General features: G+C 46.5%; 1 protein-coding gene across 1 annotated transcript; it reads left to right on the top strand.

The window, feature by feature from the left end:
• The first annotated feature begins 1,581 nt into the window (after nucleotides 1–1,581).
• Nucleotides 1,582–13,784, top strand: ITFG3 (integrin alpha FG-GAP repeat containing 3). Its single transcript, XM_009696388.1, has 11 exons — nucleotides 1,582–1,891; nucleotides 2,960–3,076; nucleotides 3,268–3,456; nucleotides 7,063–7,193; nucleotides 10,205–10,334; nucleotides 10,785–10,923; nucleotides 11,214–11,354; nucleotides 11,756–11,834; nucleotides 12,265–12,417; nucleotides 13,284–13,386; nucleotides 13,546–13,784. Exons 1-11 carry the CDS (start codon nucleotides 1,627–1,629, stop codon nucleotides 13,755–13,757), a joined length of 1,659 nt encoding a protein of 552 aa, XP_009694690.1. The 5' UTR covers nucleotides 1,582–1,626; the 3' UTR covers nucleotides 13,758–13,784.
• The last annotated feature ends 241 nt before the right edge of the window (nucleotides 13,785–14,025 follow it).

Here is a 14,025-nt window from a genome sequence, read left to right as displayed (position 1 = left end):
CTTCTACATTATTGATTTAATTGCATTTGCATGGTGTTGTGCAGCTTGAATTAAATTGTCTGAAGCGAGATCTTGTACTCGATGTGCTGTTGTAGAACAAATGCCAGAGCGCTCGGGTTGGAGTAAGTGCTTTGTAACTCCAGCCTTATAAGTCCAGCAGGCACTGAAGTTAGCTAGGGGACTGACAGCGGTGTGCCAGGCTGTCCCGCTCCCCCCATGCACTCAACCCCTGCCTTGCCGTAGGTCTGTACCCAAAAGAGAAGAGGCCTCTGCAGCTCTTCCCTGTGGTGGGACAGGGACAACCCGGGGAGGTGAGACCCCCAGTCAAGCTGCAGCTGCCTGAAGGAGCCTGGCATCCCAAGGGTGACTTGACTCTCATCTTGTGTTTCTTTGAACCTGTAAATGAACTTGGGCATGAAACGTGAGACCTAACGAGCCCCATTGGAGTTGGAGTTGAAAGCGCCAGCTCTCTGCATTGTGTGTCGGTGCTGAGTTTGAGCTGTTTTCTGCTGGGGAAGTAAATTGCTCCAGCGGATAATCCAGGCACGTGACTGCTGGCGCATGGTCATGGAAAGTTGGCTCGGTTGTCATGTTTATTTGCTCTAATATAACTTTTTATAACACTGTCATGGAGCTTTTTCTGAGGCTACTGGAATGTGTTATGCTTTATTTCTTCCCTTCCACTATTTTTTTTCAAGAAGCACTATCAGAGAAACTGTATATAATACTGATTTTTATTGTTGTTGTGGGTAATGAGTTACAGGCTTCTGTAACCGACTAGGGCTTTTTCTTTTTTTTCCCTTTTTATTACAAATTAGCACAGAACCCCTCTGTTATTGTAGCTGTAGCTCAAGATTATGATTTATAGCAGGAGAAACTAAACTAGCAGTTGTTAGCTCCTCTTCCATTTGGATAAAATCAAATTTGCCTGGTTGTAGTCTCAACTCCTGCCTTCTTTTCCCTCTGGGGAAGAAAATAATCACTCTTGCCTTCTGCAGGGTTGGGTTGCTAAACTTATCAAGTGGTTTCTCATCCGAGAAGGTGTTAAATAGCTTTGGTTTGTTCCTATATAGAATATGCTGGTTTGTGTTTCTCTCTCTCTCTCCTGGGGAAGCTCAAGTGCTCATTACAGTAGGGAAGAGCCTTATGTTGGGATATAAAGGTCAGGAGTGTTTCCTTTCACCTCGCCAGCCAGGAGTCAGACTGACGTACATGAGAGGTGGCAAGAAGTCTTTGTAGCAAAAGGAGCTTTTGGTGTGTTTTTCTTGAGGGAAACCTACAGACCAGTCAGTCCTTTCCACGTAGAAGCTGTAGCCTTCTTTATCTGGGTCTAGCAGAGCTGATTTCCTCCTCTGAAGAAAAAAAAAGGTGCTATTTCTGCATCCCATGATCTTTCCCCATTGCCCTGTGTGGGAGACCTCCGGTACCAACAGTGCTTTGTATCTGGCTCTGTGACAACACACTGATTTGCTTGCCTCCCATTAAATGTTTCCAGCCTGAATATCAGGTAGTAACAGAATATTTTTGTTGTTTTTTTGATATATTCCAAAATCTATTTTAACTGCTCTTTCCATTGTTGCAGGTGAAGGGGGAGAAGGGTGTCTGAATACCGATGAATGAGCTGCGATGGATAACAAAGACTCGGAAGCTGAGATCCACCCTCTGAAGACTGAGGACGTAAAAGCTCAAGAGAACCATGAAAACTCTGTGGAGAGAAGAATTGTCAGCAAGCAGCCATCACAACTGTCTCGGCTGTCTCGGTGGCGCACTGCCGCCTTCTTTATCTCATTATTCCTGTGTCTGATAATTGTGTTTGCTTTCTCGTTTATCATTCCTTGCCCAGAGAGGCCAGTTTCAGAAAGAACATGGTTCCGAAACTACGACAATGCAGGTGAGCTTGCTGTAGCAGAATAAATACTTACCAACAGTCCTTTTCCTTTATATACCGTGAATTTGAATTGTGGACCTCTACCTAAATGCAATTTGGAGCCAGGCCTGCAGGGATGCTGCCCTTGGGAGTGAGAGCTGTGAATACCTGACCTGGATAAGCAGTGGCCCGTCATAATTGGAGTGGCCTTGCAGGAGGTGTTTACAGGATCTAATGGAGAAATTAGATGCTGCTCTGAAGCGCTAACAAGGTAGCAGCCTGGCCTCATTTGGAAAAAAAAAATGGGGAAGGTATCTGGGAATAAATCTTTGTTGAAGTTTGTTCTGTAAAATGTTCCCTTGAAGTTTGAGCTGAGGTTTGGAGACAATTAGGCATTTTTTCTTCTGTCAGTGTGACTCTAACTTTTCCCCATGGCTAACAGGAAGGGGAAAAGAAGAATTCCATCTTGATTTTTTTTTTTTTAAATAAATTGCACAAATTTATAGTTGCTTTAGTCAGCTCTTTAACCTGGGTACTGCTCCCTGGTGGCTCAGCATTTGGTTCTGTGAAAGCTTTTCTTTAATCTTATGTGCAGTGGGTGTGTGCTGGTTGTGCTGGAAATGCAGAACGAGTGTTCACCAGCAGGGACTGAGCTTTGGGTGTTAATGCAGAAATCCCAAGTTCTGCTACTCTGAGCTGAAAAAAGCTGCTTTTAGCTGAGAGTGAGAAAGGTGGAATATCTGGGGCTGGGTTTGGGGAGTTTTAGTGGGGGGGGTTTATTTATATTTCAGGAATAGCAATGCCACACCAAGACCAGAGTTGGTTTTTGTTCAACATAGTTCAAATTCTGGCTGCTTGACTATAAAAAAAAGACAAATCCTCTGGGAGATAGCAGATTTAAAAAAACCTTTGGCACTAACTTCCAGTCCTTGGTACTCGTGCAGATGACTTTTTAAAATACAAAAGCCAATTTGTCTTGATGTTACACTCTCGGAGATGGAGGCTGTGAGTGGGTCTCTAGGAATTTGTATTTTGCTCTGCCATTGAGTGAGGCAATCCTCACCAGTGCCTGGCTTGTTATCTCTTTTACAGTGGCCTACCAGTTTCTCGCTATAGAAGATGTGAACGAAGACAAAGTGCAAGATGTCATCTTTGCTTTCAAAGCTAGCAATGGCAGCGGCAGCTTCAACGCATCCTGTCTGGATGAAGGTAGCCAATTTAGAAAGCGTTGTAGTAAGGGCTGTTTTTTCTCTTTTAGCTGTAATTAGTGAGGCTGCTATAGGACTGGGAGAGAAAACCGGGTTAGCTGGGTGGGGGAGAGGACCTGGGTGGGTCCAAGCTGGTGCAGAGCAGCGAAGGTAGGTGTAGGTAGTGCTCCCGTCGATGTCTCTTCTCTTCAGGTCTGCCTTCTCCGTGTGCCTTCCTTGCTGCTGTGTCTGGCACGAACGGCAGAGTGCTGTGGGAGAGGCCTGCTGCCGAGGAAGTTGAGTGGTTGGAGTGTGGCATCCAGGAGCTCGGAGGGGCTGAGGCCCTGGGTTGCCTGGTCGTGGGAAAGCCGATGTCTCTTACGGCAGTTGACCTGCGGACAGGTGAGTACTGCTCCCGTACAAGGGACGGTGCTGCTTGCTTTCCTCAGCTGGTGACCGTCAGACCTCGGAGGCTGGGGACATCAGTGTGACATGACTTGCTGGTACATGAACAATGGACACAGGGTATTTATTATCTTGAAAACCTTGCCAGAGCCATTTGTTGGGCTGTTGAGAAGTGCCTGTTCTCTCAGCCTCTCTGTTCCAAAGGCTGGATTCTGTTGTGGTGGTTTGTGCCAGCCCCTGTATCATAAGACCAATGTTTCAACAGCTTTTGAAAAAGGAGAAGCAGCCCCTAGCTGTGAATGTTACTTTATACTCTCAGGGGTTGGACACAGACCTGCACCTGTAATGTTACACAGTCATTTGTGTGTGAGTGCCAGGAGTGCCTGCAGTGACAAGCGGAGTGGGAGTTTTAGGGATTTAGGATTTTAAAGTCATCAAGGAGAGCACTTAGGATAAGTACTTGGCAGTCTGTTTCAGTAGTCCAGGGTTGTGCCCGATTCCTCTGGAAAGCCTTCTTCATTTCTGAACCTATAGATGGTGAAATTCATCATCATCCTCTTGCCTAAGGTGGGGTGGAGGTAAAGAGTGCCTGTACTTCTCTAGGAACGGGGCAGTGATCATCTATTGCACCTTGAACCTTCCTTGCTGATGAAGCCTGAAATACGGATCCATTTTGGGGGTCACTATTGCAAAGGTTCTAAACGATGCATGTTCTCCCTTGGAAACGTGCCTAGGATCCCATCTTCTGTACCTGGTATTGACCCACTGGCACCCTGTTCTCCAAAAATTGGGAGAGAGAAATAGCAGGAGGAATAGCTCTGTGGGATCTGAGGAAAATCTAGTGTAGCTTTTAATTTCCAGTGTAGATGGAAATGTAGACACACACAAAGCTGGAAAGCTTCTCTACTGACTGAGATATCTTAGCACCGTTTCCCTCATCAGTAGGCTTTAGCACAGGTTATTTATAGACTATTAATGAAATAGTTGCTTTCAGGTCAAAGTATAGAAAGGCAACTGCTGAGCCAAAGGCACATAACTAAAGACAGCCATGAAGAAATAATACAAGCATGGAGAGAAGGAACCAGGCTAAGCCACAGGTCACAGCAACAATACAGTAAAGGAAATATTCCATGGATAAATTAAAAGCAAGAGATGAAAAATTGCTTCAGATAGAAAAGTGAATAACCCAGAAGTTGACTTATTTGATACCTTTTTGCTAATAAGTAGGTTAAAAGGGGTTTCTTAGCGTAGTTGGCTTTTACTGGGGATTAGGAGGGCAGATCAGAATGAAATGTATTTAAATAGGCTAAATGTATTTAAAGTGGCAAAGTCTAATTTACATCACATTGTGCTAAAAACAGTAGCCAGATCAATCTTTAGCTGTTAATGATTTATCGTCATGGAGGATTGGTGAGATTCCAGGGCACTCAGGCTGTCTAGCCTCTGCCTGTAGGAAGATTGAAGGAGAGGTAGGCAGATTATCATCTGAAAGTATCTGATGTGGTTTTGATCTTTAAATGCTGATAAAGTTAGTGCTTTTCTACCAATTTGAGTTGTGTTCAGTCTTGTTTTCTTCATTGCCAGAAGAAGTGATCTGAGCAGACAAGAAGGAAAGTGTAGGATTGCATGCCTCTGTTTGTGTGGGACGTCTAACATTCCTGCATGTTTATCTTGCAAGCAAACTGGGACACAAGAGCTTAAGATTAGCTGTTCCAGGTCAAAGCAAAAGTCTGTGTAGCTGCATATTCCATCTCTGCCACGGCCAGAAGCAGAATCTCGAGGAAGAGGACAGGAGTAATTGTTTGTTACACCTTCTCTCTTCGCCTTATCCTCCAGCAGCCTGCCTTGTGAGCCCTGTGCATAATTCAGGTCTCCTAAGGGTTATAGCAGAAAGGAGACCGTGATGATCAGATGTATGAAATTGCTTCTGTGCGAGAAATCACTAAATAAACCAGAACTCCAACCTGGAGAATATCTGACAGGGAGAAAAGTCTCTTGTGTCCTCTGCGGCTGCTTGAAGTGAGAACTGAACTCAGTCATCTAAGTCCTAATTTTATTATTCCTTCCGGATCAAAAAAAACCCAACCCTTTCACCCAGGTTAGATTTGCTGTCTAGGCACTTGTCTAATTTCCATCTTGGCTTCTGTTTCTGGGCTTCTGCTGTGACCTTGGGCTCTGAGGAAGCACCATAGCACTCTATGTTGGACAGGATAGTCCCATCTCTTGTTGATGGAGCAGGATGGGACTGCTTTCACAGTTCATGCTCTTTGAGGGTTGTGTTAGAGCATTAAACCATCTCAAGTCCTTTGTGTTGAATCTGTCTCACTGTTGCCTGTTTCTGTTAAGTCAGACCACTCTTTTAAGAGTAAGATGCTTTCTCCAAAACTATATCCACTGTCTGAGCAGTAAAGAATAGAACCTTATGCATTGAAATGTGAATTTCATCAGCCTGGTCTTACTGGTTTAGCATTGGACTGTGTGGAAGCCAGGATATAGTTATTTAAAAGTTAAGTTTTGTCCTTCCCTTGTCTGCTTGTTTTCTTTGGGGGTAAAATTCTTTGCCTTCCCATGATTTCCTAGGGGCAGTCTTCTACTTCACATCTGTTGTCATAGTAACAAATCCAAGTATTTTTTCCCAGTGTTTCAGTAAAAGCTTTGGAGGAATCCTACTGGAAATACAGCCTGCCTTAAATTATTGCAGGCAGCGTCAGGTAGTGATTCCTTGGCCTTCAGTACAACTGCCTTCCTGACAAAGAACAGATGATTTCTTCGCATTCCTGAAATGATAATTGCTGTGTGAGATACTTTTTAAAGGCAAGGTGTTTCCCCTCCGAGCACCTAGTTAGTCACTTCAGTCTTCCTTAAAACGAAACCCCCACAGCGGTCTCCCACCCTCACCAAATTCCACTGGGCAGTGACTGGAAAGTGGCCAGCAGCCTTGGGCAGAGCGTATGGAGCAACGCCACTCAACTGGCCTGGAGCTGTCAAAAAGCTCCCCACGCACCATTTTTTAAAACCCAAAGCTTTGCGACCTCTATTTACAAACAAGTTTGAACGCACTGTGTATGTTCTTCAAACAAGGAAGAGGTGGGATGTGACCTGAGTTGCGACTCGTCACGTCAGCGTGGAACATCTGCAGGAGCATCTGCAGGTGGCGAGTCGCACCAAAAAGGGTTTGTTGGGAGTAGCTGCAGCACTGTGGTCAGAATTCAGCTGCTTTATGGTCTTAAAATGTCTGCGCAGATGTAAGTACACAGCAGCAAGGTTTTTAGATCACAAAAAAGGATTCTCATGCCACGGACATGCTGGGAAGCTTGTAACCTAAGGCACAAGAAAAGCAAACTGTTCTTTGTGCCCAGGATGTTTGGGTGCATTTGTGCAGGCAACTAGAATTACTTTTCAATATAAATTGAAATTGTGGATACTGGGACTCATTTGAAATGCAACGAAGTACCCCATGATGAGCATAAATGTGACTGGTTTGTGATGCTGATGGGCTGTAAATGGCTGGCTACTGCAAAGTACTTTTGAGCAGCAGGGACTTTAAAAGCCTTTTAACCTAAAGTGCGTTTTAGTGAATGTTTCCCAATCACTGTTTTCTAGGGGAAGTTCAGTGGAGACAGTCCGGTGACTTTGGAGCTAATTACACTGTGCTGACCCCTGTGTCAGTGATTCCAGATGTGGATAGTGATGGAGTTCAGGACCTGATAATCTTTATTGCTACAGGAGATAAGGTATGTCACTCTGAAGCTATGATAAACCCAGTGGCCGGACCACAGGGCATGGCAGGACTGCTGTTTATTTCAATCTTGTAGTCTAAGAGGAAGTGTTCAGAGACCTCTGATTTATTTCGGTTTGGGATAGGTTCTTTCCCACCCTGCAGAGATGCACTCCCAAATCAATGCAAGTGCTTTATGGTTTTTTAAAAAAAAAAAAAAAGGAAGAAAAAAACTGGCCAGGAATCCCTCCCCCTTTTCAGTCTGCATTCCTACGGCGTGTTCCTGTGGAGTGAGCCTAGGTGAGATGAGCTTGCAGTTTTCTGGGACTCTGCTCAGAGAAGTGGAAGTGAACAAACCCTGACAGGTTTGGTTCTTAGATCAAAGCACGACTGACAGCCAGTGCTTTTGTACCTCCATTGCCTTTTTCTGATACCTTTCTGTCGTGGTTTAACCCCAACCAGCAACTAAGCATCACAGCCGCTCGCTCACTGCTTCCCGCTCCCAGTGGGATGGGGAGGAGAATCGGAAAAAAAATAGTAAAACTCGTGGGCTGAGATAAGAACAGTTTAATAACTAAAGTAAACTACAATATAATGCTAACAATAATAATAAAATATAATAGTGGTGATAATTGTAATGAAAAGGAATATACAAAAGAATAGAACCCCAGACAGACAAGTGATGCACAATGCAATTGCTCACCCCCTGCTGACCGATGCCCAGCCCATCCCCAAGCAGCGATCGGCCCCTCCCGGCCAACTCCCCCAGTTTCTATACTGGGCACGACGTTCTATGGTATGGAATATCCCTTTGGCTGGTTGGGGTCGGCTGTCCTGGTCGTGCTCCCTCGCAACTCCTTGTGCACCTCCTCGCTGGCAGAGCACAGGGAACTGAAAAGTCCTTAACTTAAGATAAGTGCTACTTAGCAACAATGAAAACGTCAGTGTGTTATCAACATTATTCTCACAGTAAATTCGAAACACAGCACTGTACCACCTACTAAGCAGAAAATTAACTCTATCCCAGGTGAAACCAGGACACTTTTTATGTCGCTGCCTGTGGTGTGCTTTGCACGGCTGTCTTCCTAGTGTCGCTGCGCTGGTTAATTGTGACTTGGTTCATTTAGTGGAATAGCTGCTAGGTGTGTTATCTCCGTTCTAATATTGATTTTCCCATTTCTTAGAGGGGGAAGGTCATGTAGCTAAAAGTGGCTCTATACTAAAACATCTGTATCCATGATTGAGTGGTACAGCGTCATCTGTATGTGCAATCTGTCCTGTTTAAAGCATACAAAAGTTACGGTTCCCTGCAAGTCTGATGGGAGGAGTGGGAGCCCCGTGTCCTCATACCAGAGTCTTCCGTAAGCAAATAGGGTTTTGCTGTCTGAGGCATTGTTGTTGCCAGAGTCATCAGAAATTCTATCCTCTCTGACTCCTACGTTTCTCTTCTGTTTTCTTTCCTGCTTGCATTTGCTATCCCAGTTATCTCAAGACTTTTTTTTTTCTTTTTTTTTTAAATCTTAGGCAGCCAAGAAATGTTTGAATGTAGTCTCTGTTCTGTAAGACTGCCTTTTGATTTGTTTTCCATTTAACCTCTCTAGTTATCTTGGTATGAAATCCCTTCCTCCCTCCGGACTTGGCAAGCACTCTGTCAAGCTAAGTAAAAGTACGTTCTTTTTTCAGAAATCACGCAAGATGTAGGGAGCTTGAGTGGAGCTCTGCAGCTTGGAAAAAGGCAGTCTGGTTGGAAGGGAGATTCAGAACTTAAGTAAGTTGGCTTTGCTGCTAACAAGGGCTGAAGTTGAACGTTACATTATACTGCTGTTCTCTGAAATGGCAGAGCTTTGAGCAGTTTGTGGGGAAAGGTCTGTGTGCAGGGGGTTTAGGTGACAGCTTTTTCCTGAGAGTCTTATTGACTCCTACCTCCTGCAAGGTCCAGCACAAATACATCCAGGAAAATACGACGTTTTTGAGGATACGTCGCCTGTAGCAGTGCATAGAGGTATTAAGCAATGCAGTAAGATGGTGTGTATCCTCACTGGCTGTACGAATACCTTTGGCTGTTACTGTCCCCGGGCAGCTGGTGAACCAGTGCTTGCGAGTAAAGGTGAAGCTGATCTACAAGAGCTGGTATGTGTCTCCTCCCAGTGCAGGAGGCTGGGAACAGCTGGTGGATGTGTTGCTCTCCCTCTCCAGCTGTGTTCTTTGTTCTCCCCATCGAACTCTATCCCTTCTTCACCTGCCAGACTCTCCAGATTCACTTGGAGAGATGCAGATTTCCTTCTCTTTCCCAGTCCCTCCTTCTCAAGGAAGAGGGATGAGTTCCTGCCTGACTCAGCATCTCTGATGGATGCTGCTTCTCTCGGTCTGATGTTTCTTTTCCCTAATGTGTATTGCTCTCCCCAGACCATGACTGTTGCCCAGACATTTGAATCTGATCCTGATTTTAGCTTTTATTCTCCTAGGTGAAATGTTTTTAGTGGATTCTGTTACCCTGCACAAAGAATATAAAGAAACCTGTCAGCTCTTCTATCCCCTTGTACTCATGATAACCTTAGGAGGAGCAGATTAGGGTATTTAAAATATTTAGCAGAGCTACCATGTGAAGCCAAATTTCCCCTGTGTCCGTATGCTGCTTTGTTTCTGCCTTTAGGTCCTCTCCGTCGTTGTCAGTGCTCAGTAGACTTGAATCGATCTTTGCTGTCCTTAGCAGAGCTGGGGCTTACCGTTCGGCGGTCCCAGCCTGCAGGAGAGGTGGTTGGCAGAGGTAGTAAAATCTCGGGGCAAGTGGCTCTGCTGGAAGTGGTTTTCAAACTTGCAAAAAGTATTCACAGCAGAGGGATCGTCTAACTCGTGCCCACACCTCCAAAACCAGGGAGGGACGTTTTTATCCACGCCTGTGCTGTTCCCATTCAGCTGCTGTTCCGTACCAGCTGCTCAGAAGCTTTGGAAAACACTTGAGTTGGAGCAGTAACAGTGCGATGCAGCTTTAACTTTTTATTTTTTTTTAATCCCTTTCCTGCCTAGATTAAGACTTTCATCCATTCAGGAAAAAATGGCAAACAGATCGGCTCCGCTGGAAGCCTGAACGTGGATGGGAAAGCTCGCTATATCAGACTGAATCTGGACTCCTCCTCCTACTTCCTTTTTTATACAGGTACAGATCTGGTTTTGAATTCAGTCTGAAAGTGATTATAACTGTGAAATCAGGATCACTAAACAGTTGTCTGAAACAGTGTTTTGCATTCTTAAAAACTGTGTCGTGCTTTCACCTAGCAAAAGAGCTATTCAAGGCCAAGAGAAGGGGGGGCTTCTGCTTAAACTAAGGTTTTATTACGTACTGTGGTAATTTTATTTGAAAACTGTTGAGAATGTAAGGTTTAAGTAGTCATTTATAGCAAATGATTGCTGTGGAACATGTGGATTATGAGCAGATAAGATGTTAAAAGCATTCAAAAGCAGGCTTGAATCTCAAAATACCACTACAACTCTTATGATGCAAGCCCTAAAAATATAGTTGATCTGCCAGATCTGGAAAATTGTAGAGTTCAGAGCAAGGGCAGGATAACTTATCTCCCTCATTCTTGCCTTTGTTTTTTTTTCACAGAAAACTCTCTTTATGCATATTCCCTGAAAGATCTCTACAGTGCAGCAACTGGGATGGAAATTAAGCTTCCCAGCCTTGAGCAAGATCCTCAGTGGGAGAAGAACATTGACAGCACCACGCGCCGCTTATCCCTTCTCAGGTATGAGATTAGGTCTTGATTTCTGGTAGAGTGGAGGGTACCGGTGTTCCTGACAGGGTGGCCTGTTGTGGCTTTGTTCTTTCCTGGCTACATGGCTTTTGGACTAGGAGGACGTGCAAAGCTCGGGGAGAGGGCTAGTGTTGATGGCCTGGTCAGGGTTTCACAGGAAAGGAGGGAAAGCAGGCTGGGTTTTCCTATTTGCATTTACTGTGCAGGGAAAAAAAACCAAAACCCCACGATAAAACCATCCACAGTCTAGAAAGTGTCATCATTTCTTTGTCCGTGTTCAGCTTTGGAGACGTTCATTACCTGGCAAAAATTCCTGGGCACTCACGGGAGAACATCTTGGTTGTAAACTCAGAGATGGCAACGCTAATCAATGCACAAAATCTTCAGACTGTGTGGACCCTCAACGTGTCCCGTGTTCTGAGGTAACGTTACCGATGTGGGTTGGATGTGGCATTTCCAGGTTCCCAGCAACAGCAGTGTCCTGGCAGACGCTATCTTTATTTTATTTTTTGATTTGAAACCCAGGAGCCTGCTCTGTGGTCATTGGTGAATCATGCTTATTGTGTCCTCTGCTAGCAAATGTCAGGCGCTGCTTCAAAATGGAGGAGCCCAAAACTTTGATTCTTCATGCTGTGCCTGCTGTGATACGGCTGTCCTAGGACTGGGCCCGGAGTTGGGAGTGGTACCAGACTAACCTAGCGTTGTAGCAGTCGAGTCTCTTACCAGGGGAGTTGTGAGAGAAGAGAGGCTGCTCTGAAAGAACAAGGTATGCCCAAGCCATCAGGGTGTGTCACGATCTGTCCCTTCTCTTTCTCTCCCTTAGTGAGCCGCTGCTGGGTTACTACAAACCCGATGTTCTTGGTGTTGTCCTTGAGAGTGAAATCGGACCCAACAGGAAGAAGGTTTGAAATCTCTTCCCTTTAACTTCCCTTTTCTCTCCATGTCACAGCTCAAGCAGGCATTGAGTTGAGGACAGCTGGTGGGATGTGTTCCCTCTGGCTGACTTTAGGAAGCTTTAGGCTGGGCAAAGCTCTCAATTCAACAGGTTATTGAATAACAGCTCAGGCCCTGTAATACTCTTCTCAGCAAGAGGCTTTGATGACAGAGCTCTGAACCCCTTGAAATAACTGCAAAACTTGTGACTTTGCTCTAATGTGCCCCCTCCCAGATCTCACAGCTCTGTGGTGCTCAGCTTCAAGTATTTGCTCATCCTCCCATGTGTCAGATAGTTGTACCCGTAGACAGTGTGGGATAGAGACAGCTGACTTGACTTCTCTCCCGTGGCTTGTTAGAGCTCTTTGGTATGAGTTCCTTTTCTTTCTTCCCTGCTAGGTTATGATTGTTGAGAGTGGATCTGGAGCAGTCCAGTGGGACCTGAAGCTGAACTCGAGAGCAGAGAGCCCTGGGCCAGCCACACTTTCTACTGCTGATCACCGGTCCGCCTTCCTCATCTGGGGTGAATACCAGGTGCCAGGAAACGAAACGGTGAGTGGTGCTGCTGAATGGTTGTGGTTCTCCAGACTTCGGGCCAGAACTTGGTAGAGCTACCCCCTTTTCCTAGTGTTCACATTCACATCTGCCTGTGCCACTAGCACTGCAGCCTCCTGCACTGGGTGAGGCGTCTCCGACCAGTCCGGTCTGCTAGAAGGCGGCAGACTCCTGCCTGTGGGCTGGTCTCTACTGGGTCCTCACAATGTTCATAGCAGTGTCCCTGCTGGTGGCACCAGCAGCTTTTGTTGTCCTCAGCCTGGCTATGTAGAGAAAAAGGACTATGAGCAAAGTCACTGGATTGCCCAGAGCCCTGCCTTGGTGTGGTACTGTAGGTGAGGCGAGAGGCTGCTGGCTTGGTACCTCTGAAGTTGCTGCTGTTTGGCCAGGAGCCTTCCGAGGCAGTACTGCACACAGTGACCTCCCACGGCCACGTGAATATCCTCTCTCTGCACCAAGACGGTCTCTGGCAGCCTCCACGGCTCAGCTACGTAACAGAGCCCTCTGGGGCAGTGGCTGGCAGCGTTAGTGACAGGTTGTGTCTCGGAGGATGCCTGAGCACCAGCTGAGCTTCCTGTGCTCTCCTCGCTAACTCTACCAGCCCTAAGGCAAAAATCTGTCTCCTGTCTGTAACAGACAGACCTGGTATTTGCAGGGAGCTTGGGGTGGGGAGGAGAGCACCAAGCAGTAAGCAAAATCCCAACACTACTACTAGTGGCATCAGACAGGAGGAGCTGGGCAGACGTGGACAAGTATCTGACTGGATGTATTCTTTTGAGCATGAGTAATAGCTGAGCGTTTGTTGGCGTTGTCTCTGGGATAACGTGTGGGTCCACGTCCTGAGGGTGTTCTCTTGCTTACAGAGATCCAGAGCTCCTCTCCAGAAGCTCTATCTTTTCCATCCTTCCTACACTAATGTCCTGTTGGAGCTCCGCAATAGCACAGACCAAGTAATTGCATTCAGTGGTAAGTCCTCTCCTTCCAGCCCTCCAGCGAGGAGGTGCAGGAGGACACTGGCCTTCTGGTACCTCCTGGACTCCGTGGGTGCACGGTGTTGGGTCCAGTGGCCAGTCTGAACACAGCGAGACCTTAGGCTGGGCTTTTCCTTCTGCTCTACCTTAACAGCCGCGCTGTTCGAGCGGAGCCGTCATGCCTGCTACGTACTATTGAGGGGGCCTCAACCCAGCGAGGAGCCAGGGTCGGTATCTCTGATGAAGCGTAAGCTGAAGGAGGATGTCTCTGAGAGCAGGGTGGTCTGGCTGAGCCAGGTGGCTGTGGACAGCGAGCAGTACGTCCGGGACCGCCTCTACAGGATGCGATTCCATAGCCGAGTGTGAGCTTGCCGAGGGAGAGGGAGAGGCTGCTTTGGACCGGGAGTCTCCAAGCTGCCTCTCCTCTGCAGCCGTGCTCTCGGCAAACCCAGATCACAGATTCAAATGGGAAGCTGCCTTTCTGCATCCGCAAACCAAAGTGTGGCTGGTGGGGGAGCACCCCCTGTGTCTGGGGTTGCCCAGGCTATGGGGACAGCTGCCAGTGCGTCTGTCCTCAGAGCTGATGGGACTTCAGTGCTTGGCCACCACTGAAGTGTTGTTAGCTCGGGGAAGA

This window comes from Cariama cristata, unplaced genomic scaffold (genome assembly GCF_000690535.1).
Source record: "Cariama cristata isolate BGI_N322 unplaced genomic scaffold, ASM69053v1 scaffold6563, whole genome shotgun sequence".
NCBI lineage: Eukaryota > Metazoa > Chordata > Aves > Cariamiformes > Cariamidae > Cariama > Cariama cristata.
The sequence above is the reverse complement of the archived record's forward strand: the minus strand, read 5'-3'. Positions and strand labels throughout refer to the sequence as shown.

Excerpts from the sequence above, each read along its gene's own strand:
- ITFG3 (XM_009696388.1), top strand. The coding sequence starts at position 1,627 with ATGGATAACAAAGACTCGGAAGCTGAGATCCACCCTCTGAAGACTGAG. Across the intron at positions 3,457-7,062 it reads GGCAGTTGACCTGCGGACAG|GGGAAGTTCAGTGGAGACAG; the intron begins GTGAGTACTGCT and ends ACTGTTTTCTAG. Across the intron at positions 7,194-10,204 it reads TTATTGCTACAGGAGATAAG|ATTAAGACTTTCATCCATTC; the intron begins GTATGTCACTCT and ends TTTCCTGCCTAG.